At 46.2% G+C, this 26385-nt stretch overlaps 1 protein-coding gene across 2 annotated transcripts in view; it reads left to right on the top strand.

The window, feature by feature from the left end:
* Positions 1-26385, top strand: part of FSTL4 (follistatin like 4) — a 206799-nt gene that overhangs the window by 61029 nt on the left and 119385 nt on the right. For both annotated transcript variants that reach the window (XM_035560769.1, XM_035560768.1), the window contains exon 3: positions 2411-2659. In XM_035560769.1, the coding sequence (XP_035416662.1) occupies positions 2411-2659 (249 nt within the window). The remainder of the gene's footprint in view (positions 1-2410; positions 2660-26385) is intronic.

The following is a 26385-nucleotide window of genomic DNA, read 5'->3' as shown; positions in this document are numbered from 1 at the left end:
AGTAGGAGTAGCGCTTGTTTTCAGTAATGCTAAGTTTGTATTAAAAATCAAAATACAGAAAGTACTCGAGGCTGCAGGAAGATTTTGCTGCTGCTGGTGCCTGGGGTAGCTGCTTGGGCAGGATGCAGCCACCGTGACCGAGGAGGGAGAAAACCTTTGGTGAGATGCTTGATGCAGTCCTCAGCTGGTGCTAGGTCCGTGAGATCAATTTTTAGTGATCGGGACAGCATAGGAAGGGCTTTACTACAGTTTTATCTGAATTACATTTCTAGAGGCAATAATACCTCCTAAATCTTGATTGTAAGTATCATCAAGAGCAGTGTCAAAGCACGTTGTGTGGCGGACGAGCCAAGCACCTGTAGGTGCAGGTCCCACCACCCAGAGGAGCAGGATGCTCGGCCGGGGCTTCCTCGAGCCCCAGTCCCTTGTGCTGCTCCCATCTACAGCAGAGGCTGTGAGTGCAGCTGACCTTGGCAGTGAGGTCTCCCAGAAGTCACAAAATTTGTATTCTTCAGGATGTTTTTCAGAAATTCTGGAAAAGTAAGTAAATTAAATAAAGAATATTCAGATACTCCTTCCAGGGACTGTACTTTTTACACTTGTCAGAGATGCTTTGACCTTCTAGTTTATTATGAGTCAGGAAAAGTCAATATTTCTTTGCTTGCCAAGGTTGGAGGAATTTTAATGAGTTATTGAGTCAAATAGTTAATCCTCCAACACCAGATTTTTTTTCCCCTTTCAGATTTACAGTGATAAAAACACGGGCTTAAGGGGAACCGAGACAAATGGGGTTTTGTAGAGACTTTTGCTCGTCTTTGTGAACACGCTTTAACCCCTTGGTTGCTAGTAGGTGAAAAGCGGATTCAACGCTGGGACATTTCATAGTGGCATGAAGTGGAAGTGGTGGGCAAACAGGGACTACGTGGCTGTTAGCAAGGAATTTAGCACAATGAAAATGGGCCAGTAGGGTGAAGTAGCTAGTGCTGGTGCTCCTCACATCTGTTACGTGTAACGGGGAGGTCTGGGTCAGATTTGGTCTGTTCTCCTAGGCTGAACAGTTCTGCTCCTTGGAAAACGTTTGAAGGGAAGAGCACTGGGTGTGTTTTGGAGGATGCTGTGGTGCTGTGATCTCTGCAGGACTTGTCCCGTTGGCCGCTGCAGCACGTCTGGAGCACTGCTCCCACCTGAGCTTCCTGTGAAACACAGGACACACAGCACACAATAAAATGTCCCCGATAGCCAAGGCTGCAAGTGGTAAATACAGGCGATGGGTTTGCTTCACAACTGCCTTGCTGGTCCGGACCGAGCCACTGGTGTGGGCACAGCCGGAGGCTGCTGCTGGGGGCAGGCTGCGCGAAGCTGGCAGCGCACTGTGCGCAGCTGAATGTTTATTCCTGCTTTAATTACGCCTTCTGCAGCATCCCTTTGTAATTCTCAACTTTGTGTACTCCAGTTAGCATAGAATAATCTAATTTCCTGAAACTCTCTTCATTGAGTATAATGCTAATCATCTCTCTGAGCAGTGGCTTGTCTGGAAGTACTCTGTCCTGTATGAGTTATGGTGATGCTCTGTTGTAAGCCAGTAAGTGAGGAAACTTCAGAAGCAGAAATTGTTGGAGTGCCAGGGCACTTCCGTCAGCCTTTCAATAGTATCAAAAAACAGATAGTACAGGAATACTCAATGTTTTATCCAATGCATTTTTAAAATGTTATCTCTTTATATGTCAGTTTTCAGAGTGTAGGGATAAATATTTATGGTCACTTTTACATTGAGAAGTGTTTTCCTGTAATATTCCCTTCACTTCGGTGACATTCTTTCCTGGGGGGCTCTTTTGCTTTCCTTGCTTCTTGGGGTTTGTTTCTCCATAACTGTCTGTCTTAACTAACACTGAAATCCCTGCGAATTTTGGCCTCAGGGACGTTCTGCTCCTGGCTCACCATTTGGTACTTAGACTCCCAGTACAGCTATGTCTACAGAAGCTGGAGTGCTAGGACTTGGGGCACTTGCTGCGTGGAAAGAAGCTCCTCGTGGGTTTTGAGTCTGCCAGAATGTTGACTTCAGCATTGCTTTCTGGATGCAAGTCATGCCCAAACGTTGGGCACTGAAATACCCTCTTCGGGTTTTATTCTAGGGTCTGGTTTTGCAGAAGCCTGAAAGAACAAGTGGCCCCGTGCCCACCACTTGTCAGGAAAGCACTTTCAGCACGTGGTTGATACTTCCATGACTCAGGGCTGGGAGATGTGAAGACACTCTCCAGATTGCCGTTGTGCTGCTGTTCAGAGAGATGTGCTTTTAGCCTTGGAAACCTTTTAGCTCCTGCTCTTGGAATTGCTGTGCCACTCACTACAGCAGACGAACCTGGTCTGTTAGGTAAATACTGCTAACACCGACTTTTTGTGTTCTTGCCAGTGCTTTACGGTGAGGATGGCCTGCATGCGTCATGCGAGAAGAAGTACTGCGGCCGGGGGAGCAAGTGCGTTGTGAACAAGGACACCAATCAGCCCGAGTGCAGGTGCGTGGAAGACTGCAAGTCCAGCTACATGCCCGTGTGTGGATCTGATGGCAAGTTTTATGAAAATCACTGTCAACTGCATCGAGCCTCGTGTCTGCAGAGGAAGAAAATCTACATTATCCACAGCAAGGACTGTTTCTTCAAAGGTAGGGCGTCATTAAAAATGAGTACTTCTGCAGAACTTCCATCACTCATCTTATTGTAATCCTGATAAATGGCTGAATAATATGCTTTATTTCTAAGAGATTAATTTTTAAAGGATGGTTTATTCTGGGACTCTGTAGAACATAACAATGTTTTATGCAGCTCTTAAGTCCCTGGGTGTCATCACCCAAAATGTAGTTGAACTGCAATCCGGTAAATAATTAACAGCACTGTATGTATTGTGTGCGCTGTAGTTATGCTGTTCAGTACTTACAGCTTCCAGTGTAATAACTTTTTACGAGTTGATTCATTTGGTAAGGCTCTGAACAAGACCAAGACATTATGAAAAAAGTACGTGGTATTTAAAAAGTTTGTTGCGCAAATGAGAAAAAAAATCATAATTCTCTCCTAAAACTGAATGTGGAAGCTCGGTCTCAGTTAGTTCAGCAGTGCGGTTCACCAGCTGCTTTACGAGCTCTGGTAGTGGGGTTCGCAACAGATTTGGTAGGTGGACATGCTGGGGACGTTTCGGGAGCCATCAGCTCCATGGGGTCAGCATTTCCTAAAAGGCACCACAGCTGATAATTGCATTTCGGCCTGCTTAGGCAAATGACACAGGCAAAGGAAAAAAGCTGTTGAGACAAAGATGACTGGAAAGTGTGCGATCAGAACAGAAGAACAGCGAGAGGCAAAGAAATGATAAGGGTGCTGGAGAAGTATTACTGCAGAAAATAAGGAGCGAGTCAGTTCATTGCAAAAATGCCTGTGTCCAGAAGTGACACGCATGAAATGCCATTCTGAGGCTGGGTTCTTGCACAGAAGGGAGCAGTGCTCTGAACAACGCTTATCATGCAGCTGTTCCAAAATGCTTGTTATTTTGGCAACATCTTTTCCAGAAGAACTTCTGCAATCTTCGGATAAACTTTATAGCCACATAAATGTGTATGCAATGTATAGGTAAAAATAGGTATTCCTTTACTCTGCCAAATGCATTGGCTTCCTGCTGAGATTTAGCTCACAGCAATATGGGCTCCTGCGAAGAATAAATTGGGTGTTTCTATCTCAAACTTCAAACCGTGCTTTGGATTTGCTGGTTCTGTTATGCCCATCGTGGGAAGCAGTGTGGTTGTTAGTGTGCGTGGAGGCCACGTGCAGGAGGGGATGGACTTGGGCTTCTTGGGGCAGGGGAAGCCTCATATTCCTGTATTGCTTCTCCTCTTGTGCAGTGAGGCCCGAGTCTGATGGGCACTCAGGTGTGGTGGTGGCTCAGCTGTGACGATGTTAAAGGCAGTTCTGGTTACCAGTAGGATGCACACATCGTCAGCTGCGTGATGGGTACAACAGTAAATTTCATTATCATCATTGCACCAAATCACTGTTGGGACAGAGTCCTGTGTCTTTTCCATTCAGATCTTGTAGGCTGTGTACCATCCTGTCACTAATCAGGTGGGGCTGCAGTAACAGGAGCATGCGATAGAATGCCAGGGAGTGGAAGAAGTCGTTAAATTATTTTATTTCTAATGAGAGGTCTTACAAAGGCTTCACTAGAGCATATCTTGAAAACCCATTGTCAAATATAACCCCATATACCTACAGGAAGATTAGAGCGGGTTGTTGCAAATATCTTCAGTGACATTTACGTGATCAAATATGAAAATAATTCCTTTATCTCCAGCTCAATGGGCACTTCAGCCCCTGAGGAGTTAGGCTGTATGCACAGCTATCCATCACAGGCACTCATTTACTAACGCTTGCAAGTGCATGGTGCTAGAGGAGCCTGTTTAAGACAGAGGGGTCCTTTTAGAGAGTCTTTTAAACATACCCTCGTGATACCCTTTGTAGCTAGGAGCGCGTTACTGGTCTTGGGCCTTGAAGACCCGGTACGATGTTAATCGTGGAAATGGATCACTTAAAGGCATGTTTGCAGGGACAGAATGTGAGCAGGTCCAGGTGAAGAGTTTGGGTTTTGTTGTAGGGTTTGCTTTAAAAAGGAGCATCTACAAAGGTTGCGTGTTCCTTGCTCCTGCTGCTGGCATTTCTGCCTCTGGGTATGGAGTCGGATCCGGGCACGGATCTGGCTGGGAGCTGCCTCCGTCCCTGAGTAGGAGGCAGGTGGGGCTGCAGCACGGGAAATGTCCTGGAGAGGTTGGGGAGGGGAAATTCAGATCTTAACCTCACAGCTGCTCACCAGCCCCCCCAGATCCCACGTGGTGCCACAGGTTTCCTTTCCCTGCCTCCCAAAAAGGGGCCACAGACAGTTTTTTCATTCTTGTACGTAGCCTACCTTTTTACAGGGATGTTTCTGGCCTGCGTTTTTATTCATTCCTTATCACATACACCGTTAAAGAAAATGAGTTCTCATTGCAGTAATCAGTGCCTCTGGAATGGCTGTATTATGCCTAATGATACAATGTCACGCTTGAATACTTTCCTGAACACACCATGAAATGATGTCAGAAAGCAGTGGTTTCGTGTCCCACTTTAAAGTAACCCTTAAACTCTTGCAATGGGGCACTGCCTAAATCTGCTTTTCAGCAAAATAAAAGCTTTATGGAAGGGAAGAAAGAAGCGAACTCTCTTCTCTTCCTGCATGAGCAAGTAAAGTACTTTTCACCACTGTCTCTAGAGATAAAATGTAGGGGAAAAAAAAAGAGTTTAAGGGGGGAATAATCAGACAGAGTGGGACTGAGGAATATTTGGCTTCAGCTCTGGTTTCTGACGTGGTTCCCAGGTAACCTTCTGTGTGTCCTCTCATTTCACTGTACCTCAGTCTCCTGTTTGTAAATCAAGAATTAAAATGTTTGTTTGTTTTATACAGAAATTTATATTAAGCTATTAATCTAGAGATTTATACAGTAGCACTGTGAATATAACGTAAGGTGTAAGACTTTGCAACTGGAGAAAAATCTTAAAGGTGCAAAAAGTATTGTTTCACCTAGCGATTGGGTGTATATCAGTAGGCACGTGTTTTGTAAATGTTTTTAGTCAAGTAGACAGTTTAATTATTTGAGCGTAATTAGGCTGATGAGTGGACTCCCTCCTGTTTTATTGTCCCAGTCACCTTCTTCCGTTAAGATTTAAAGCCTAGAAGTATCCGAGTGACACTGCAGATAGCGTCTGTGTGCTCTGCCAGTTTGCCCAGTTATCGGTGACAAAGTGGATGGCCTTCAAGTACAGCAGAGATGAAGTGACCCCGATTCCCTTCTTGTGACCGAGCGAGGTCTATCCACAGTAAGCTGATAACGAAGGGAACAGCAAAGAGCTTGGTTTTGTTTGTGATGGGTAATTTGGGAAAGGATTGTGTGGGTCTTTCAACATATTCATCATATGTGAAGTGCATGTTCATCAGATGCGTCCGTAGCATTATCTGGCATAAATACGTGTGGTTTTGAGAGCAACCTGGAAAAGCGCTCTCCTGCTCGGTGAGCGTGGACCGTGTGTGGGCACCATTGGCGTTAGCAGACGGGGGCAGATCGCCCCGGTCCTTGCCAGGGTTCTCGGAGGGCAGCAGTGCTCAGTTTGCAGACCTGGAGCTGGTCCTGCCGGGTGAGGCTGGGCAGACAGATGGGCACGGTGGCAAAGACATGTGGAAGCCTGGGGCAGCTGGGATGGTCCCAGCCGGCCCCATCTCCACGGGCCTCATCCTGCACCCTCCAGTGCAGCACAGTTGCCTGGTGCTGCCCGGTAGTTAAAAATGAAAATACAAATGTTCTCCCTTTTTCTCAGTCAACAAAGCAACTGATAAATAGGTAGAAAAACTTCCTTAGGAGTCTGGAGCCCAAAGGAAAATATTGGAAAGCAGAAATCCTGCATCCAGAGGTCTCAGGAGAAATGTCACTCCTACACAGAGCTGGTGAAACCCTCCTTGACCTGGTCGGCTTCACCAGGATGAAACATAGCTTGGTTTTCCTGTAGGAAAAGGTTCTGTTTGAGACTTCTCTACTTCACACTTGTTGTTGTGATATGTTCGTGTTTGTTTGTTTTTACTGTTTTTGGAGTTTCTGTAGTCTGGAGTTTCTGTGGTTGGTTTAAGTGCTTGGAGGTTTCGACCGGGTAGCAAAATGCAGAAGGATAAAAATCTTTTGCTCTTTGCCGAAGAGGAGAAGAAAGAAGTTCCTCTTCCCCAAGAGCACTCCAGTAACTGAAAGCCAGAAGGATATCTGTGCTCATGATGACAATTGTCCCACAGATGTCCAAAATGAGCAGTTGGCCTGGATATGTTCCTATTTGAATAAATGCCTTGCATAATGCTGCTATATCATTTTAGCGCAGTGATTTGGACTACGCTTCGCTTTTCTATAGCAGCAGTTCCATTATTTCCACTTCTATTCATTTTTCTCTCCTTTTGACTTTTTACACCCGCTCAGTCTCTTCACTCATTTCTCTCATTATTTTTGGCCAGCGAAAGCTGCACACACACCACTCAGTACAGATTTTCTTCCCTTCCCTCTTCTCTTTCTCCAGAAATGCAGGAACAATTTACTTCTCTAGCAGCGTAAATACACTGGAAAAAAAACAAAACCTCTGTTTAGTGCTATGTTTTTCCATTTTCAGGATTTAGTAGTATTTTTCTCCCCTCTCTCTCTCTTTTTCCCTCCTCCCTGTCTTCTAGATCAGCAGTCCTGATGTGCCTTGCTGTCAGTCGAGCCCCCGTTAGAGGAAGGGCAGCTGCATTATTGCCCAAGCCCATTCCTTATTTTCTCCGGTTCTGACAAACTCTCTTTATCCAGGTGTTTTGTGTTTTTTATAAAAGGCTCTGCTTTGCTGGCTGGGATTTCGAGTGGCTTTGTACTGCAGCTGCTCAGATTTAGTTGGAGCTCTGGCGTGAATTCTGCGCAGAGCAGTTGACCAAATTCTTGAACTTTACATCATGGAAATGCCCTGTACCTGTGCTGATTACCTTATTCATTTTATTTATTTTTTTATTCAGTCCAACTTCTACTAAATCTCAAATTTTATGAGACCTGAGAGAGATTTATGTGGAAAGATGCGGCATTATAAAACCACGACCGTGCTCTGGTATTCTAGTCCTGTTCTTTCTTCCTCCTAGCTCTCCCAGAATGTCAGTAGTAATTTTTTCAATAATCTGGTGTCCTATTATTTAAAATACATACCTTTTTTCTTTAGGCAAACATTTGTAATTTTCCTTCTCACACCATGTCAGTTTATGCCCCATAATATATCATATTTTTGTACAGGTTTGGGGTGGAAAATGGAAAGAAATCGGCGTGGAAAACCAGCTGCCTGCCTTCCCTCCGTTAGCGTGCAGTCACGCTGCTGGCTGTGAGCTTTCTGTGGCTGCTCACGGGAACGTTTCATACCCCAAAGCCTGTACATATTCTTCCAAAGCGTGTGTGCCTACGTCTGCACATTTGTGCACGCGTGTGCAGGTGTGCATACTCACTGCAAGTACATCGTTCTCCCCTGACATTTGTGCACGTGTAGCAGAGAGGGCAGAGCCAGGCTGTGTGCAGGCGTGCACGGAGAGTGGACGCGAATCCAGGGGACCAGCTGAAAGGGGACGTTCAGTCTGGGTGTGTGGAGAGGGTTTTTCCCCGAAGCCAGAGGGATGGGTGGCCCCAGGAGGCTGTGCGACCTCCGTCGGAGCCTGACTGAGCAGGAGGTGACCCTGAGGGGCTCGGTGGCGAGGCCCCTTCCAGCGTGGACCATCCCACGGTCGTACGATTACGTTGTGCACGTGGCATCTTCCACTTTCATCTCCTCATATGTCTTTCGTCCAATTCTCAACAAGTTTTTCCAATTACAGAAAATGATCATCTTCTGCACGTTGACAGGAAACTTTCAATGCTTAGATGTTTTTTTAAAAACAGGTAATGACAAACTTGGAGGGGGAAAAAAAACCCAGGCTGATACCTCATGCAAAGTATCAGCGCAGCGATCTCGAGCAGTTATGAATGCAGCCTCGGGTGGTGGTGGTTCATTTCTTTGGTGCTTTATTTATTGTCCATGTGTTTGTTCTGTGCTTTGTTACTTGCCGAAGTAATTTGTTTGAGAAAATAGCATTTCAAAACATCTCGGAGAAGGTGTTGAAGGTTTTTCTCATTTAGCGGTCGTAAAGCAGGCAAACAGGATTGCAGGCAGGACTGCAGGCTGCAGAGAAGTCCGCTCCATTTAGCGCTCTGTGGCTTTCCAGCTGGAAAAGTCTGTGGGAACTAATGGCAGATTTCCCAGCTGACAATTAATATTTGCCGATTTAAACCTGCAGCACTGCTGACAGGCTGCTTTGGTGGCAGCGAGGTTGATGCAGAGCTATCGGGAGGTGTAAAATTGATGCCTGTGGCGGGAGGCTGGGGTCTCCAACGTGCAGGACCGGCCTGCGATGAGCTTTTCAGCGTCCAATGCAAACATATTTGGGGTTTCAAGCGTTGTAAAGAAAGATAAGTGCTATATATCATAGAGGTGTTTGCTCTCACTAGAGCTGATACAGTTCTGACTGAATACTTCAGAATTCCCTACACCAAAAGGATTTCTTGTTATTCCCATGCTGGTTTTTCAGCTCTCTCCACCGAGACTTTTGAGGAATGATCAATTTTACCTGGCTTGTCAGGTTGAATCCTTCTAAATGTGACTGACAGCTTAATTCCTTACAAACAGACCGCATCCATCTTTGGGGTAACTCGTGGAAGTTCTATTGATTGATGTGAGGATGCGAATATGAGGCAGTTTGCTCCTGGCTTTGGTAAGAGTAATCTCGTAGGAAGATATCTAAGTTTTTTTAAGATTATTTTCCATACGTTTTCACTTTAAAAGATGCTTGATCAGTGCATAGCCTTAGCAGCTCAGATGGGAACTGAAAGCAGAGGGGGGAGGAAGAGGATGGAGAATCGAAGTAAAGGATGTGGGAGGAGACCCAGGGATGTGGCTTGCACTTACCCGTTGGAGTCCTGCGGACACAGGACTGTCTGACGCACGCTTCTGGTGATGCGACGGCATTCTGGACTGCGTCCACCTCAGTTTTCTTCTCTACAAACCAGGTTAATGTTAACCTGTTTTCCGTGAATTCGGGAGCTTAAAGCATAATTAAATATTAAAGAGCCCTATGTAGGAAACATTAGAGAAAATCTTTGCTTTCTTACTTTTGTTGGACTTTACCATTAGCTCTCACCATTCTATTGGCGATTTTCCAAACTGCTCGTTTCTGGGGAGTGAGAAAATGGAGGAACGCTGGAAAAGCGGGGCATGGTAGGATGAAGAAAGGATTAAAAAGTGATGCGTTTACTGAGCCTCTGGATTGCTGAATCTCCTGTACTCCTGAAAAGAAGTTGTACACTCAAAATTTCACCTGCCTTTTGTGCCAAATGTTAAGTTCATCTGTTAAAAGATACTGCCTTTCCCTGTAAACCCTGTGCACATTTTAGCTCTTAGACCATCACGGTTGCACCAATCCTTCTACAGCAATAGCATTTTTTCTCCCTTTATAGTTCTAGTTTTGACTCCCATGTTGCTTCCTCGGTAATTTGTAGAATTGCTCACGTGTCAAATGCTAAGAAAATAGAGCTGTGTCTAGCTGCAAACTTCAGAGTGTCGTTTCCCAAGGGGTGCTGGCAGGGAGGGCTGCCCGTCACTGGGGTGGCACTGCGGGTGTGGATCCAACCTAATTCTGGGTGCTCCGTGGCCACTCAGTTTTGCATCTGGAGTCCTATTCAAGTCCTCTCCTAAGGAAGGGATATTTAGATTAAGGGATATTTAGATTGAAGTTTTATTCACTTGAATTTCTGATCAAACAGCTTGCTGAGATTTCTTCGTGTACCTGTTGTTGTGACAAGCACCTATTAATTTTCAGCGAAGCGGTGGCAGGTGAATTTTAAATTATTCCTCTTACTGAAACAAGTAAAATCAGTTAACGATGGTGAACACGCCATGTAGAGTTCACTGCTGCTGACAGAGCAACAATGAACAGCCTGAGGGATGCTCACAGCCAGCCGGGCGGTTGTCCTGCTTCGTTGGAAGAGGTCTAGGATGACTGCTGCTGGCTTTTGTGTTAAGATGCTTCTTAACACAAATTGATCATGTAAATGATCATGTTCATTGTGTGGAAAACTGATGTTAATCCGGAGGCAGAGTTGCAATGAGCAGCGATTCCTGACAAAGGTCGCGTTTCCGCAGAGCATCATTGGAGTGCAAGGCTGACGTGTGTGTGTGAGTCCTCCCTGGAATGGACTTTTATTCTATAAACCTCTGCTGGGCCCTGGTCGTTGCTCTGGCTCATTTTGTTACTCCTCTTGCTGAAGTTCCCCCCGAGGAGTGTGGTGGAAGTGGCCAGGCCACTGCTGGTGCACTTCTGGGCCAGGCTCTGTGCTGAAACGGAGGCCAGGTGAAGCCTTAATAGAAAGAGAGAGAGAGACCAAGAGATCGCTTTGAAAAGAAATCTGAAAAGGTTGAAAGGTAGAGACGAGCGTTAAAACTTAAGACGATTAGGTTGCAATAAAGGCTGCTGGAAACTGACTCAAGGAAAATGAATATGTAAAATGAATTTTAGAATTAGGGGAGACTCAGGAGAGGAGATGTAGAAGTGCTTTAAAGAGAAAAAGGACTGGCATTTCAGAATAGTTGATTAAAAGGTATTCAGCACAAATGCAAATTTTTACTGGGTGCTCAATATAAAAATCTTTGGAACAAATTGGAATTTCGAATGCTGGGGGATCCTGACAGACCCAATGCCGTGGATTCAATAAGTGACTGCAAGGAAAAAACCCATACAGCTTCTGTCGGAGTTTGCTCCCCTTCCTGCCTCAGCTCCATGATTTAACAAACACTTTTTGCTAATATGCTCAAGAGGGAGGAATCCTACAGGAGGTGTCGTGAAGTCAGAGCAATGCTACTTCAAATGAGCACCCTGCCGGAGCTGCTCAGCAGGAGGCACTAATAAAGCCCTTTGTAATTCTCGGGTTGCTTTTTTGCATATTGTAGAGGGACTGTCTTCGAGTAGGAGGCACACAAGGTGCTTGTGGCAAGGTTATCTGCCTTCCCTCCTTGTTGTGAGAAGGACCTGTTCCCATGGATGCTAAGACTCGACGTGCTGAGCTAATGGTCTGCAGATTCGGACTCTGCTAGCGACTCTTTGAGAAGAAACTTTTTTCTCCTATTTTTGGGGGGGGGGGGGGGGGGGCGGGAAGAGAATGCTTGACAAAGATTAGTGAATCAGAACTTGCAACAGTCTCTCGTGCCAGGAAAATAGTAATCCTCGTGTTATAGAGGAGAAAATGCAGTCCAGAAGAGGACCAACCAGTAACTTCCTCAAGGTCATAGAAGCGGCTATCAGAGCTCTTGTTAAATCATCCCAATCTCTCCAAGAATCCCTTAAAAATCCCAAGGTGTGTGCAGTTTTTTCCTATAGGTTTGCAGGGGTGAAGGAGAGGCACGGGCTGTCGGGGGCTACCGAATTGCTGTGCCCGAGCAGGGATGCAACGAGCACCGGTCAGCAGAGATGTGGCTGTGGTCCACGATGTCTGTAAGCATGGAGTTGCACTGTCCATGGTGCTCAGAGCGGCAGGTTTAAACCCAAGTTTTAAGCTGCTGTACTTGCATGAAATGTTGCTCCGTGTTGGGGTGTGGGACACGAAAGGGAATACTGCAGTTTTGCAAAAGCACTTGCAACATCCTCGTCTTGTAACACTCTTGCTGAACAAAAAAATCCTTGCCATCGTAAAAGTGTGAGATGGAGAAAAACACAGCTCATTGTTTTTTTCCTCTTTCAGGTAAAAATTCAGAGGTGGGAAGAACTGTACAATGTGGAGCGAGAAACTTGCTCGCTCACACTTGTGTTTAAATGTAACCTTCATAGTAGAAAGCCTGTTGGCATGGAGAGTCCAAACGAAAGGAAGATCTGTGTTTTCGAGTGCGGGTTGTTTTCACTCCGAATAGCCTGGTGGGCTAAACAAAGGTTCACCTGCAAGAGGTTCAGCCTGTAAAACGCATGGTGTCTTCTCTCTTCCCATACTGACTGCAGTCTTGTTTCCGGGTCCTGTTTCCTACATGCTTTGCTTCTGCCCCACTGGCAGTTCAGCTGAGGAGAATTTAGCGAATGCAGCTGTCGTCCAGGAATAACGCGAGGAATTTTATTTTTGAAATGATTTCAGAGGACTAACTGAGGTGTTAGCGGGACTTTATTTATTTATCCTGCTCAGAAAGGCTCAAGGGAAGGAACCTGAGCGCATCCAAAACATACACAGAGCTTTTGCTTTGCCATTAGAGCTGGGACAACACTTTGGCTTAGCAGCATCATTGCCTCTTTACCGGCCTGGCACAGCAGCTCCCTCCACAGAGGTTTTTGGCATTTTTACGGTTTTGTTGATTTCCCCTAGTAAATGTAGAGTAAATACCACAAAAACATTTGCTGCGAATATTTTATTTTTGTATGTAGGTACTTTGGCTCTATCTGTGGCCCTTTAGTTTGCTATTCATGAATATTCTAGCAAATTGGTTTACTAACAGGAGTGTTGGCAGTAAGCAAATGTTCCTGCCTATTTGTACAAAGTGGGGTTTAACTTGGTTTGTGCGGTTCCTTGCTGCAGAAGCCCTGTCTTGGTGCTCCTCTGGGAGGACCAGCATAGCCAATTAAAGCAAGACTCATTAGGAAATGTGATTCTCAGAGCCTGCCCATGAGTAAACTTTACTAAAGACTGACAGACAGCAGCACCAGCTGCCCGTAGTGGTCCCTCAGCACAGCACCTGGGTGCCTTGCAGGGGAACTGGCTGCACAAGCCAAGTCACCTGTGGGCCCGCAGGAACCTCGGATAGTTTGCCTGGTTTGGATCAGAGCTGTGCTGGGGATCTAGTGGGGGAAAGATTCAGAAGTAAAATATCTTTGTTTTGGGTGTCCCTTGCCGTGTGGTGGGTTTTGCTGGGCTCTGTCTTCTGCTGCGTTCCTCTGTCCAGAGCCGTAGAACGGTCTAAAAGAAAGCTGCCACGGCGCTGTTTTAATGTGGCCAATGTTGAAGTATTTGTACTTGAGGGGCGAAACCCGTGCCATGAATGCCTGTCCAGCTGTCCCTGATTCCCAAGAATACGGCAGTGGAGGCTACCAAAGCATCAGGGTGCTGAAGCCATTGATCATCTGTGGGTTTCTGACGCGCTGCAGGGAGCTGGAGCCTTGCATGGAGATACAGCTCAGCTGGGCCTGCGGTCACAGCCCGGCACCTCTCCGTCCCCGACTTCCCGTTACTTTCCCATTTGTTCCACACTGTGGTTTTCATCAGAATTCATCCTTCACCCTGCCTGTGGGAGATGTGGCTGTTTTCCCGAGGAAATTATTCGTAAGAATGGTTTCCCAGAAGTGGAAACTCTGGGGACCAGGCTACCTAAGCGCAGCAGGGACCCCTCAGGTAGCGCCGGGCCGGAGCGCCGTGCCCAGCGTGTGTGTGAGATGCCCCACACATCTGGACACATCTGTCTTGGGCTCGTAATGTGGCATTGTCATTCTTGGCGTCACAGTAAAACAGGGCCTCGTGGAACATGTTTAGTACTCCCAGACACATTTGGTTTTGTTTTAATGGTAAAAGAGCTTGTTAGAGCCGAACAGACCTGCAGAAAATCTTGCTGAAGCAGTGCAGTGTCGAGGAAGTAAAGCACTATTAAGACAAAAATCCCAGCTCCTCCGAACCCATGAGATTTTGCTGCACTCGTGCTGGAACAGAACTGAGAGATAATTGCAGGCATTTTGTGGCCCCACGCTGGCTTTCAGCTAGGTTTTATTTTACATAATGAGTCGGCGCAAATCGGAGCACAGGTTCTTTGAGATCACTTAAGGAAGGTGGACAGGTTGCAGCTTGGGGCTCATCAGTTACAGCCAATTCCTTGGGCTCTGTTAAAGCCAAACTGAACAGCTTCCTTTCTGTTCGCAGGGGCAACACTTCTACAGCCCCCTTCTGCCCTGGTGGGAGTTTGGGCAGCTCCCATTAGCTTTTGGCACTTTCTTAGATTGACAGCAATTTTTTTTGCATTGGGCAAAGGTGTTTTTCCTCATGTTACACAAACAGGTACACAGCTCAGATTTTTTTTCCTTTCAGTCTTGCTGTTTTGGAGGCTTCAAAACAGATCAAGAATTGAAGAAGTGTTTAAGAAATGCTCCTTACCCTGTTTGAAGCTGGTAGGGTCATGAGAGTGGAGTGGGTTTGTAATGGCATCTGATCTGTGCTGTCTTATCTTTGGTAACCTAAGCTCTAGGAATGGAGTAGAATAACTTATTTTTCCTGACAATAACATACATAAAATACTAACAGTTGTCCCAAAAGTGCATGTCCCAGAGGAAACCCAGCTGCCTCGAACCCTCAAGTCTTGTCTCCGTACTCCTAAGAATGACTCCAGAAAAAGCCATCATCCCTCACAAGGAGCGGGAAGACCTCTGACATTTCAAAGTAATCAGGTGGAATTACTGTATCTCTAGATAGATCTTTAACCTATTTACTGACATTTTGTTAACTTCATCTCATAATGTTCATTTGATCACAAAGCAGCCTAAAGCTGCACCTGCCAAAGTGCTTCAAGAAATGTTTTGATCTGGGAGCATAAAATTTTTTTTTTTAATATATACTTGTATGTTTTTTTTTGGGTAATGTTTGTAGACTGCTGTGACTTCTGAATGATAGAGTTGGAAAATCTAAAAAAAAATATTGCTCTGAGGAAGGCAAAAAACATCTAGCTTAGTGTGTCAAAGAAAATACTTTAAACTGTTGTAGAAATAATGTTCTGACTTAGGCTGAATTAGATGCTGAGTGAGTAGGTATTGTCTAAAGCAGAGCCAACATGAGCTTTATCCCTACTGAGATACTTGAAATATCAGGCAAGCAAGAAAGAGTTTTATATGAAATAGCTTTTATAGCATATAAAGGCAGGACTTGCCATATGAAGTTATGCGTATTTCTAAGGTACCTGTTAGCACCTGCATTAATCTTTGATGTTTAAAGGTTTTAAAAAGCGCTTAACATTGACACAGATCTTCTACTCCGAGATCGATGGTAAATAATACGGAGAGAAGAAACACCTGAGTACTTCAGAAAATGCTGGTCTTAATTTTGCTTTTATTATTGCATTTGGTTTAATGTTTGTTACAGTAGGGGTAAAAAAAACCTGAATGCTCCATAACAAAAAGCACCTAAGTAAGATATTAGCCAGTGGTTTATTGCAGTTATATTTCTGCTGACAGCTTGCAGTTATCTTTGATCAGGAAAGCACGAGTTCAATAATGAAAATTGTTTATAATCAACGTGAGAAACTGTACCTGGGAATGTAGCAGCTGTAACCAGTAGAACCTGAAATCCCTTTTCGTCTTTGATAGTAACACGAAGTCTCCCTAAATCTAACAGCACTGGGGAGTGGTGAGAGTGACAGGGGACCTGCACAGGCTTTTGCCAACGCGGTGACACCACGTTGTACCTCCCTGCACCCGCGCTCTATAAAGAGACACTTTGCCACCGTCTTCACTTTGTGCTGCTGATCAATACAACAAAAGGTGCGGATAAATGGAAAAATAGATTTTGTTGGTGTTAAACAGGGAGGAGAATTGACATGCTTTTTTTTTTTCTTCCCTTAAAGGGTGATTTATGTTCTTCTGTTCATGCGGTAAGGGCTCTTCTCAGCAGCCCCTGCATGGGCAAAACCCATGGCTCCTCGTGGGCTCCCAGTAGTCCTCTTTCCCATCAGACTCAGGAGTCTTCTTCTGCAAAAGGATCTTTCTGCAGGCTTTGTGGTCTGCAGGGGAGAGAGGTTTCCATCCCAGCACAGAGTCAGCCTTCAGAGCTATTCTGGGTTTTAGAAAGGCCTTGAACCCCCCACGGGAGTTTTGCTGATCCCACAGAAAGTCTGTGTGAAACAGGGGATGGTGAGTCGAGGATTTTTGGAGGCTGGCATGAGGGTTGTCGCAGGGGTGGCTCGTGAGCCTGAGGTCTTTGAGCAAACTGCCACCGAACGGTGTGGTCCCAGCAGCGTGGTGTCACCACACCTTGTCCTGTGGCCTCCTCAGCCCAGGCAGTGTCCCAGCCCAGCAGCTGATGCTGAGCCAGGCAGGGATGTCCAGCGTGGGGCTGGAGGGAAGAGAGGGGGGCAGAGAGTGGCAGCCCCCCCGGTGGCGTGCCGGGAGCAGCTGTGGTTGCACCTGCAGCCTCCCACGGGGCAAAGTCAGTTAACTGCACGCATCTGGGTGTTAATATTACCGTGCAGGGGGTAGGAAAAAAGTCTACAGAGAGCTCTCGAATAGGGAGTTCTAGGATTATGAAGCTTGTCTGGATATCTTCTGAGTATGAAAAATTAATTTAGGTATTTATAGTCCTTCAGCTGAACTCTCTTCAATAAGTTTTATGGCTTCAGATATTACAAAGTTCAGCAATATGTGATTAAATCTGCAGTAATAACAACAACAACAAAAAGCTTTAGCTTCCCTCTAACACTTTCACATACTGTCCCCTGCGTTGCTGTTGCCCTACAGTGCAGGGCACAAGGATGAACCAGGTGAGGTCCCGCTGTGCACGGCAGGAATGTGTCCCTGTCCCTCTTTACCCCAGGGAAAGCTGCTCCTTGCTGGAGACCTCTGTGAGCGCTGCTTGTCGTTGTGTTTGGCAGACTCTTCTGCACGCATGTGACGAAATTCTCTCCAAGAAGGTGGTGCTGTCTCTGTTGATGTGCCCAGAGCTCCAGCTCTGATTTCCTCCCGCATCTCCCTGCTGCATGTCCTGGGGCAGTCTGGAAGGAGATGGTCCCCGCCTGGGGCATCGTCCTCGTCCCAGGTCCCTGGCCACCTCCGTAAGTCTCCCCTGCCTCCTTTTACTGCTGGGGATTGCATCTTGGCTTTTTTTGGAGCTGCTCAGTCTATCTTTCCAGATTGTCTTCCTCACTTTTTAATATTTTTTTAATGAAAATGCTGAACTCTTTGAGTGTTGTGCATTAGCATACGAATTATTAAAGTAGTCCAGCACAGATCGATAAGAGCTGATACAGGGTCTTCATCGGCACGCTGTAGTTACTTATTGCTGCAAGAGAAGGTTTTAATCCTTAACTAAATGGGGAACATTTAGGGGAATTTACTGCTGGGAGACTGTTCAGGTGAAGTACTGATGTTCAGAATTTCAATAAAGTATTAAATCCCTTTCAAGCTATAAAAAAATGAAAAATTTTATGAAGGAGAGTAACTCATGCCTTCTAATTTTATTTTCCTGAAGTAATTTCCCCCTCAAAACATCACTGTAAATTAATACCTCAGTAATCAAGTCTGTCATTTTAAAACAAAATAAAAATTAAAATATTTAAGGAGCGTAACAGAAAAATGAGAATTTGTGGGAAAATGCAGTTTATAAAAAAAAATCTTTGCATAGGTGTTTTGAGTCTTGGTGCAAAAAGGGATTCTCAGCATGAATAAAGTGTAATCATTTTTAAATAATCTGTTAACACTTCTGGTGACTACCTCAGTGCAGGCCAGCATATGGTGTGGCGGTGCGAAGCGCTGATTTAGAGCTGGGCATTCCATCCTCGTTCTCAAGCTGTTGTGAACCTGGAAGAGCTTTGCATAAGTGGACAGGTGGCAAGTATTGAGCAGCTTGGCAGGCAGGTGGGATGCTGCGAGTGCTGCTCACTATGCAAAACTCGCGCTTTTCCTGCTCCCTCCTCGCCCGCTTTTCCCCATCCCCACCTTTTTCTGCCTGTCTTGCCACTGGTCAGCTCTCGGCGTCTTGTTCGTTGCTGGAGGAGCTCTGACGTCCCCAGCTGAGGGGGAGCTTCAGGGCACCTCTGGCATTGAGGCTGTGCTTGGGGCAAAATGTGAAATTTCCCTGTTTGGTGGGCCAGGGGAGGGGGAGAGGTGGGCAAGCTCCTTTTATGCCAATGGAGAAACTTCTCAAGGCAGCAGTGCTCGCTGCAACTTAACCCTGCAAAACTTGCTGCTCAAAACGTCTTCTTTATTATTTCAAAGAGCAAACACCTTGCTTCATGAGTTAAAAAGCTTGCTCGCTTGAATAGCCGCCTTTCATGTACCTTTTGTGTAATTCCTTTACGCAACAGTTGCAAATTAAGATGCTAATAGCTATCTTCTGAAGCTTTAGCCTCCAGCTTTCGAAAACAAAATCCTGGCAGTTTTCCCAAATTTCCACCATCTGCTGGGGACATCCTTAAGCACAGTAGCCTTGCACCCACTCTCACAAACTTTTCAGGTCGGAAAGCGTGGCAGTGCAGACAAGGCGTGCAAGGTGCGTTACGTGCAGCTCCTTCCTGAGAACTTGCAGTTGGTGAAACCCACGGGCAGCTTGGCCAGAGAGCCCCTGGGAGCGTGCACGAGTGTCTCAGTGTGAGCACGTTGGTCCTGCAGGGCCTGCTTGCACATCCCGATGATTTTCAGAAACATTACACAGGCAACACTTCATCTGCCAGAAGGAGCAGCTGATGCGGAGCGTTGTTGCCACTTTATCGCGGGCATTTGCCAGGGAAGCTGCCATCCCAAAAGAAATGGTCCCACCCGGTTATAATTAGCACGGCCTCAAGCAGCTTCATTAGTGCACGAGGGGCTCATTTTTGTTGTAGGAGCTTGCAGAGGAGGCGAAGGGCAGAGTGAGTGCCTGTCTCTTGTGTACACAGCTCAGCGGACAGGAAGGTGCCTGTGGAGTGGCTTTGGAGGGGCAGAGGCTGTCTGATATACCTCTGGTGAGTCTTTAGAAAGCACAGCGTGCAGCCAGCAGGATGCTTTGGGGAAGTTAAGATGGTTTTTTTTTTCCTTTCTTTTTTCTTCAACTCAAGACGCTAGTGTTTTGGTGTGTGCTTTTTTTTTGCTTCTTCTGAGGAAGCTTAACAATAGACCTGGGTAGACTCCTGAGCCAAAAGGAAATCCAATCTGTGATTTAAAGAATAGCTGAAGACTTCTTGGCTGGAAGCAAAGCTCCTTGCCAGGCTCACTGCAGCAAAATTCGTTGGAGCGGTGCTGTGCGGAGCAGAGCTGGCTTGTCTTTGCCTATCATCTATTGCTCGCATAAACGGATAGCACCCCAAATTTTATATATAACCCTTGTAGGAATCACAGGTGCTGGTTGTGATCGCGAATTTTAAATGTACCATGGAGTAAGAGGGGAGTGAGGCGATGTGAATAAATATGTTTTTATGTACTGTAATGGTGCAGATTTTTCATTGTGCTTAGGCTTTGGGGGCCTAGTACGACTTCTGTTGAAGTCGGGATTTAATTTTTGCTTTTTATATAAATGCTATTGCATTTTATTATGGTTGGATTAAGCCTTAATTGTCGAGGCTTTCACAAATTGCACTGCAATAAGTACATGAAAGAGTGGATGTAAATATAACGTAGAGAGTGAAATGCAAATATGTGCATTTGTGTAGAGCATGTTTGGATCTTGTACTCAAATTTACATTTTTAAGTAGCTGCTTTTAACCATTGTGTCTGCAGAAATCCCTTAATATTAAATAGATAAATCTTTATCTTCAGACCGGGATCCCGTGTAGAAATAGCCAAATACATTCTTAATACAAAGCGACTTTACGAGGTCGTGCACTCCATCTAACGCCTTGTCATTTTAATGGATTCCGCTTTAATTGCTCATATCCCCCAGCTGAAAGCATTTTTTTCCTCATTCTTCTGAGAACCAGTTGTTACCAAAAAATATTGTCCGTGGGTCATAGGCTAAGCTAAAACAATTTGCCGTGTGTTTCCCTGTGTCGGGATAGGAGCAGAGCTGCTGAGGCTGGCAGTGATGCTGGGGCTGCGGCACGGCACCTGCGGCGTGCTCGGCATCGTTCGCATCGCGAGCTCAGGTGGAGCGGTGGTAACTCCTGATATCCCTGTAAGCCTCGGGGTAACAACACTTTGCCAGTTGGCTATATAGGCTTACCCCAAGTCAGCCTCTGTTAAAATGTAATTATCTGGGAGGAGGTTGGTCACGGGGCAGTTTTCAAATACACCAATGGTCCTAATGGCAGTTCCCAAACACTTGCAGATGCATTAATGCTTTCTCAGCTCAGACTGGCGTATCTTTTACCCTTCCAATGGGCAGTGCAGGCATGCCCGAGGGAAAAGGTGCCACGTGTTGGAACAGCACGCTTCAGGATCCCAGTGGTGATTGGGGTTCTCACCGTGGGCACTGGCAGCCTGATCGGGGACGGCGAGGAAGGCAAAGGTGCTGTGCGCTTCTTACAGCACTGTAAGATCGCTTGTAGTAAAATCTTCCCAACGATTCAGTTCACGGCCTAAACTGCTTGCAAAATAAATATAACTGACAGATCTGCAAGCAGCAATGCACAGGTTGTGCGCAGAATATTTTTCTTCCAAAGCAGCCCAGAGGTGGAAGCAGATCAGATGCTCGGAGCACCAGATTGCATCCCCGCAGCGTCCCTGCGTGCGAAGGATGGGTGAGATGCGTCCCGATACGTTCTGGATGGCAGTCATTCAAACGCTTTTGCGGGTTAATAATGAAAACAAAGTGACCAAATATGATTTGAGAGAGATTCTACTGAAAACGTGGAAAGCGTTATGGCAACTTTAGTGTATCGTTTACCTTAGGAAGTCTCCTTGATTGAATTTCTCTGTGAAAATTGGCAATAGCAAATACCCCCCGGTCTTCAGCCTGGCAGAGAGGAGTCCAGCGTCCGGTGATGTGAGAGCCGCAGATTTCGCTGGGGCTGCAGAGCTGAGCACACGCGGGAGAGTTTGCAGGGCAGAAAACATTGCCTGTAGCTTGCACCAGCACGACATACCTTCATCCCAGGGAATCCCCTGGTTAAACGCACAGCTCTGTGTGACAAGCTTGTTTGCCGTCGTTTTTTGACCCTACTCTTAGACGTTTTCTTTAAAGAGGGCTGAAGGCGTGTGGCCCCGTTCCAGCTGCCATCCTGCCTGGCTGACTTGGACCGTGTTGGTGCAGCGGACGGAGGCTCGGCTTTGGCTGCCGGGGGCTTGAGCCGTGTGCTGGCAGCCGGCTCTGTTTTGTGCTGTACAGCCGTTGGTCTTCGCGGAGGCTGGGCTGAAATATGGTTTCTATTCGTAAGTCCTTGTCATTAGTGCTGACACGGTTAGAATACAACATTCATATTTCAGTGGGTGTTGTTTTAGATAAACAGAGACAGGGAAGCTCTACTGCAACTGAAAAGCCTCAGGAATGGTGTATTTACATCTCTTGCTGCATTACGGCTGATGGTTGTAGGTTGTTTTTTTGCTGGAAAAACATTTTTTTTCTGTTGCATGTTTATGTAGAATTGGTGACATCTGGTGATCACTTGTAATGAGTCCTCTCAAGACAGCCAGCGAAAATAAACCTTTTAGTAACAAAGATTTGTCTTGCAGCGCATCTAAGAGATGCTGCAATTAAGACGTAATTCCTGCCTGCTGCTCTGCTTAGAAGAACGTTCAAAATCTACGTCAGATCAAATATTCTGTTTTCGGCGTATTACCAAATGAAAAAGGTTGTTCCCAGGCTCGTAGGTCTAATTGAATAAAGACCTATCCAAATGAAAAGGGCACAGATGATCCTCTGGTCCCTGCGAGATGGGCATACAGAGCTCCTGTTAATGTCAGGGAGAAAGTTGCTGCGGAATCGATACAAACCACGTCTTTAAGTTAAAGGCAGTTATATTTGTGGGCAGTGCATGCAGGCCATTTTAGTTTTGTCATCTGTCTTTAAAGTATGGTAACCCAGAAGTGACAGGATTGGAGAGGCAGCTCGCAGTGCCTGCAGCGTGTTGGTTCCAGGTTGGGCAGGTTGGAGGGGCACCTCCCTGCTTCGGGCAGCTCTGCTTTGTGCCTCTCCCCAGCCACACTCAAAGCAGCTACCGTGTGTGGGGCTGGGCTGGCAGCAGAGGATTCTGCCTTTCTGAGCAGGATCATCACCATCATCTGTCTCCGTTGTGGTCTTTTTAACAACATCCAGACTGTTATCGCGCTTTTTTTTTTAACATCCTTGATTTTATTTAGCTGGATTTAAGACATGGCTTTTATTCATTGCCTCCAAAAAGAATCCTGCTAAGATATATCTCAGTATGTTTGTGAGTCTCACAGTATTTCGGGTTGAAGGATCAAGGGGGCCCAGAAGTGTTTGTGCCTCTTAGGGGTGGACCTGTACCTGGGGAAGATGGGCTGGCTGTGGTTGGTTATGTGAATCCAGACAGAAAGGTAACTCGGAGGTGCCTTTCACTATCAAGAGGAAAAAAGAACGTAATAATGTTGTTAATAAAAAGCTATCGTTTTAGTTTTTAAAACTTTGAACAGAATTACTATTCATGGATTAATTACAAGACTACATTGAAAATTCAGAGTGTGCTCCGAATGCCTCCTTATCTCTGGCTGCGCTCTGCCTTAGAGCTGCCTGACATCTTTAAACAAACAACCCAAAAATTAGCATTCAGAAAAAGGGGAAATACCCCTCAAGTAAATATCGCCCGTTTTGCACTAAGCTAGTTTTATTGAAGAGACTTGGGCTCTTCAATTCCTTGAATGCGAGTGCTGAAGTTGAGCAAAATTAGAGGCATGCGATGCCTCTTCTGAGGAGCACAGATTTAAGGCAGCTTCGCCCGCAGCGTTGTGTGCGCTTCCGAGCCGGGGGAGCCGGCAGCTTTCTGGAGGCTCCACATGCTTGAAGGTATGCTGGCCCGGGGGTACCACTTAAAACAACCCAGTTCGCCTCTGCAAAGTGAGGCTTTTCTTGCGTTTCAGCACGCAGCGGGCTCTGAGCACGAGCTGTCCGTGGAGGTTGCTTTCCCAGCTGCACGGGGAGCTGCTCCGCTGCTTGCTTCTTTGATCAAGCGAGATTCGCTCTTGCCTCTTGGGTTTGTGGCCATTTTGAAACCAGCAGCTTTCTAACCGAAGCCACAGGCGCGTGTTTTCTTTTCCACCTGCGTGACTTCCTCTTTCAAATCCCATGAATAGATAATCAATGAAAAAGGCTCGGCGCTGGCCCTGGCCGACCCTCCGCTGCCTTCTGGTGCCACGAATAGATGAGGCTGTTGATGGTATCTCTGGATTAAATGAAAAACAAAGCAATAGCTGGCTCCTTGCAGACACAGGGTAATGCGCACACCAGTACAGAAACTAAATACAAGCGGGTTTCTCATCTCGCTGGTTTGCCAGGGGCGATACCAGCTCAATCCACAGCCTTGCAGCAGTAGAGCCTCCGTGTTGGCTTAGGTGGGACGGGGACTGCTGTGACCTCGGGCTGGTTTCTCAATGGTCAGAGGTTAGGGTAGTTCTAAACATCTTCCTAATACTGCAGGACATTTAAACCTGGCTTGCAAAAACTGGACCCTGATGTAGGGTGCTCTGTGGTAGTTGCCTGTCCTCTGCAACACATTTTTATGACCGATTGTAGCCAAATTTAACAGTGGAGGTGCAGACACCATAGCTACAGCTTTTTTCATGAAATTCAAGAACTTGTAGCAGGTGTCCACAGGAGGCCAAGGCTGCGGTGTAACGTGGTGAGAGACACCGAAGAATTGACACAAGAGGGAGCCATTATGTGCAAAAACACTTGGAAATGAGCTCAGTACCTCCCAGTGCCCCAGGAACAACCTCTTGCCTTTGCAGTTGTACAGGAGGAGCCACCCTGCTTTTGTGCCAGGGCTCAGAAAGACAGGGATGGAGGGGCTCTGCTTCTCTTTAAGTCCCCAGGGAAGGGCACCATTCAGGATATGCTGTCCCCAGTTCCCATTTTCCCTCTAGGTGCTCCTCCAAAGTGGCTTGGTTGGGTTGGGTTTCTTGGCATTCTGCTGCTGGACCAGACCCTGCAGAGCATTATCTTCTCTGCCTTGTCTGTTGTTGCAGGCCTTCAGACATTTGTTCTGAAATTTCTGATCCTATCTAATTCTCTGCTGCCTTTCCTTGGCAACACTTTTTATCAGCCACTGCTGGCCTTCGGGGATTGGAATGGCTTGGGAACGGATGGGTCTCATGTCCCGTCTCGACACGAGCTGTCACCCCAGAAATGCATTTCAGAGCGAGCATGGGCTTCAACGAGGCACTGTTTTCATTCAGCCAGGAAGGCAGACCCATTATTTTTACTACTTGTTAATATTATTCATTCTCCAATTAACTATGTTGCCAGAAGAAGAGTTTGTTGCTGTTCCTGTAGCATGGAAAACTTGGTTTCACCGCTGAAATTTAGCGAGACAGATTGTCAGCAGTTATTAATGTGGGTAATCGCATGTGGCCTCTCTTCCAGCTACATGATTTCCCCTGTCGCTTTGGAATCTTGCCATGTTTTAGGGGATTATTCTTACCAGCAGGTCTTCCTCTTCCCTGCCACAGCCTCAAAGCCCTGCTGGAGCCAGTGCCCGTCCCTGCAGGTGCCCTGATGAATTCTGCAGGATCAGAAAACTCGGCCAAGGGGAAACCACCAGTGCTCACCAGTGGCCAGGCTGACCACGGCTGGTGGTAACAGATTTCCAAAAATTGCCCTCCGTGTCATGGGAAAATGCCAAAGAGCAGCGAGAACCAGGGTGTGAGGAGACTGCTCCCAAAACATGGGGGGAAGGAGGAGGGAGAGACGAAGGCAATGTTCTTAAAATCGTTCTATAAAATGCACAGGCACTTGAAATAGCATGTCTGTCCTTTATTCAGCACAGCGCTACAAGTACCTGAGTTACCTTGGTTTTAATTTCTGGTTATTAATGACATTGAGGATGTCACTGTCTCTGGAAATGAAGATGTTATCTTCGCTTTCTTTTTAATGAAAAAATCATTTGCCCTTATCGAAGATATCATCAGGTTTGAAAAGCGTGAGCCCCAGAGAAATGTTTATTTCATCCCATTTTAGTTATTTATTTAGAAAATAATTTAGTTTTTTATTTGTGAGCAATGGGATAAAGCTCTGAGGGTGGTGTCCAGCCGACTCAGAGTGCTGCTGACATCAGCTACTTCTGTCGTGTTTCTTCCCTTAGTCTCAGCCCAAAATGAACCACTCGGAGTGGATGCGTGGAGCTGCAGTCACACTGGGAAGCCAGGCGTATCATGAAGTGACAGAAAGAGCCGGCTGGCATTAATAGGAAATGCCTAATCACTCGTTACTTGGGCTCATTAGTGCAGAAAGCCGTGTGTTTGCTTCTGGAAGCACGTTAGGCTACACGCGGCTTCACAGGGCACTTTGTGCAGAGCGCAGCGGTGTCTTCTGGTGTGTTTCATTGCCGCTTTGTCGTGTTTGTGGGATTGTTTTACATTTTAGTCTGCCACTCCTGTGCTGTGTGAGGTGCAGACCTCCGCTGGCAGATGAGCAGTCCCGGTGATTTCATTCAGAGGTGCCCAGGTTTGCAGTTCAGCTGTAACCAGGCTGTGTTTGGGCTGCCTCCGTGGGTATTCGAGGTATGGGGTCGTACAGAAAACTTCACCAACTCACCGTGATTTTTACCAACTTTCCCAAAACCTTGTTGTCTCATCTGCAACGTACCTTTCTGGAGGATATTGTTGATTTATCTATGCTTGTTGTTTTTTTGCAGACGAAATTGCAAATTTCTGAGTCACTTTGATTTACCTCTCATTCAGCCCAGTGCAGTCAGGGGAGGAGGATGGAGAAGGCTGGACCTGTAGGTGGTTGGCACCCAGCTTGGCTTTGAAGCTGTTGTTGAGAGCCACAGAGAGCTCGTGGCGTGTTTTTCAGTTGGTGGTGGTGTTCGTTTTTCTTGTTTGTTTTGTTTTGTTTTTATGTGGGTGGTACTTTGACTTGTTTTAGGCTTCCCACATCTCCAGTACCTGAAAAAAACATCTAACAACATCGTGCCTTTCTCCTGAGCAACGAGGGTTGGC

The sequence above is a fragment of the Cygnus atratus genome, chromosome 14 (genome assembly GCF_013377495.2).
Source record: "Cygnus atratus isolate AKBS03 ecotype Queensland, Australia chromosome 14, CAtr_DNAZoo_HiC_assembly, whole genome shotgun sequence".
Lineage (NCBI taxonomy): Eukaryota > Metazoa > Chordata > Aves > Anseriformes > Anatidae > Cygnus > Cygnus atratus.
This window is presented reverse-complemented; position numbering and strand designations above follow the sequence as displayed.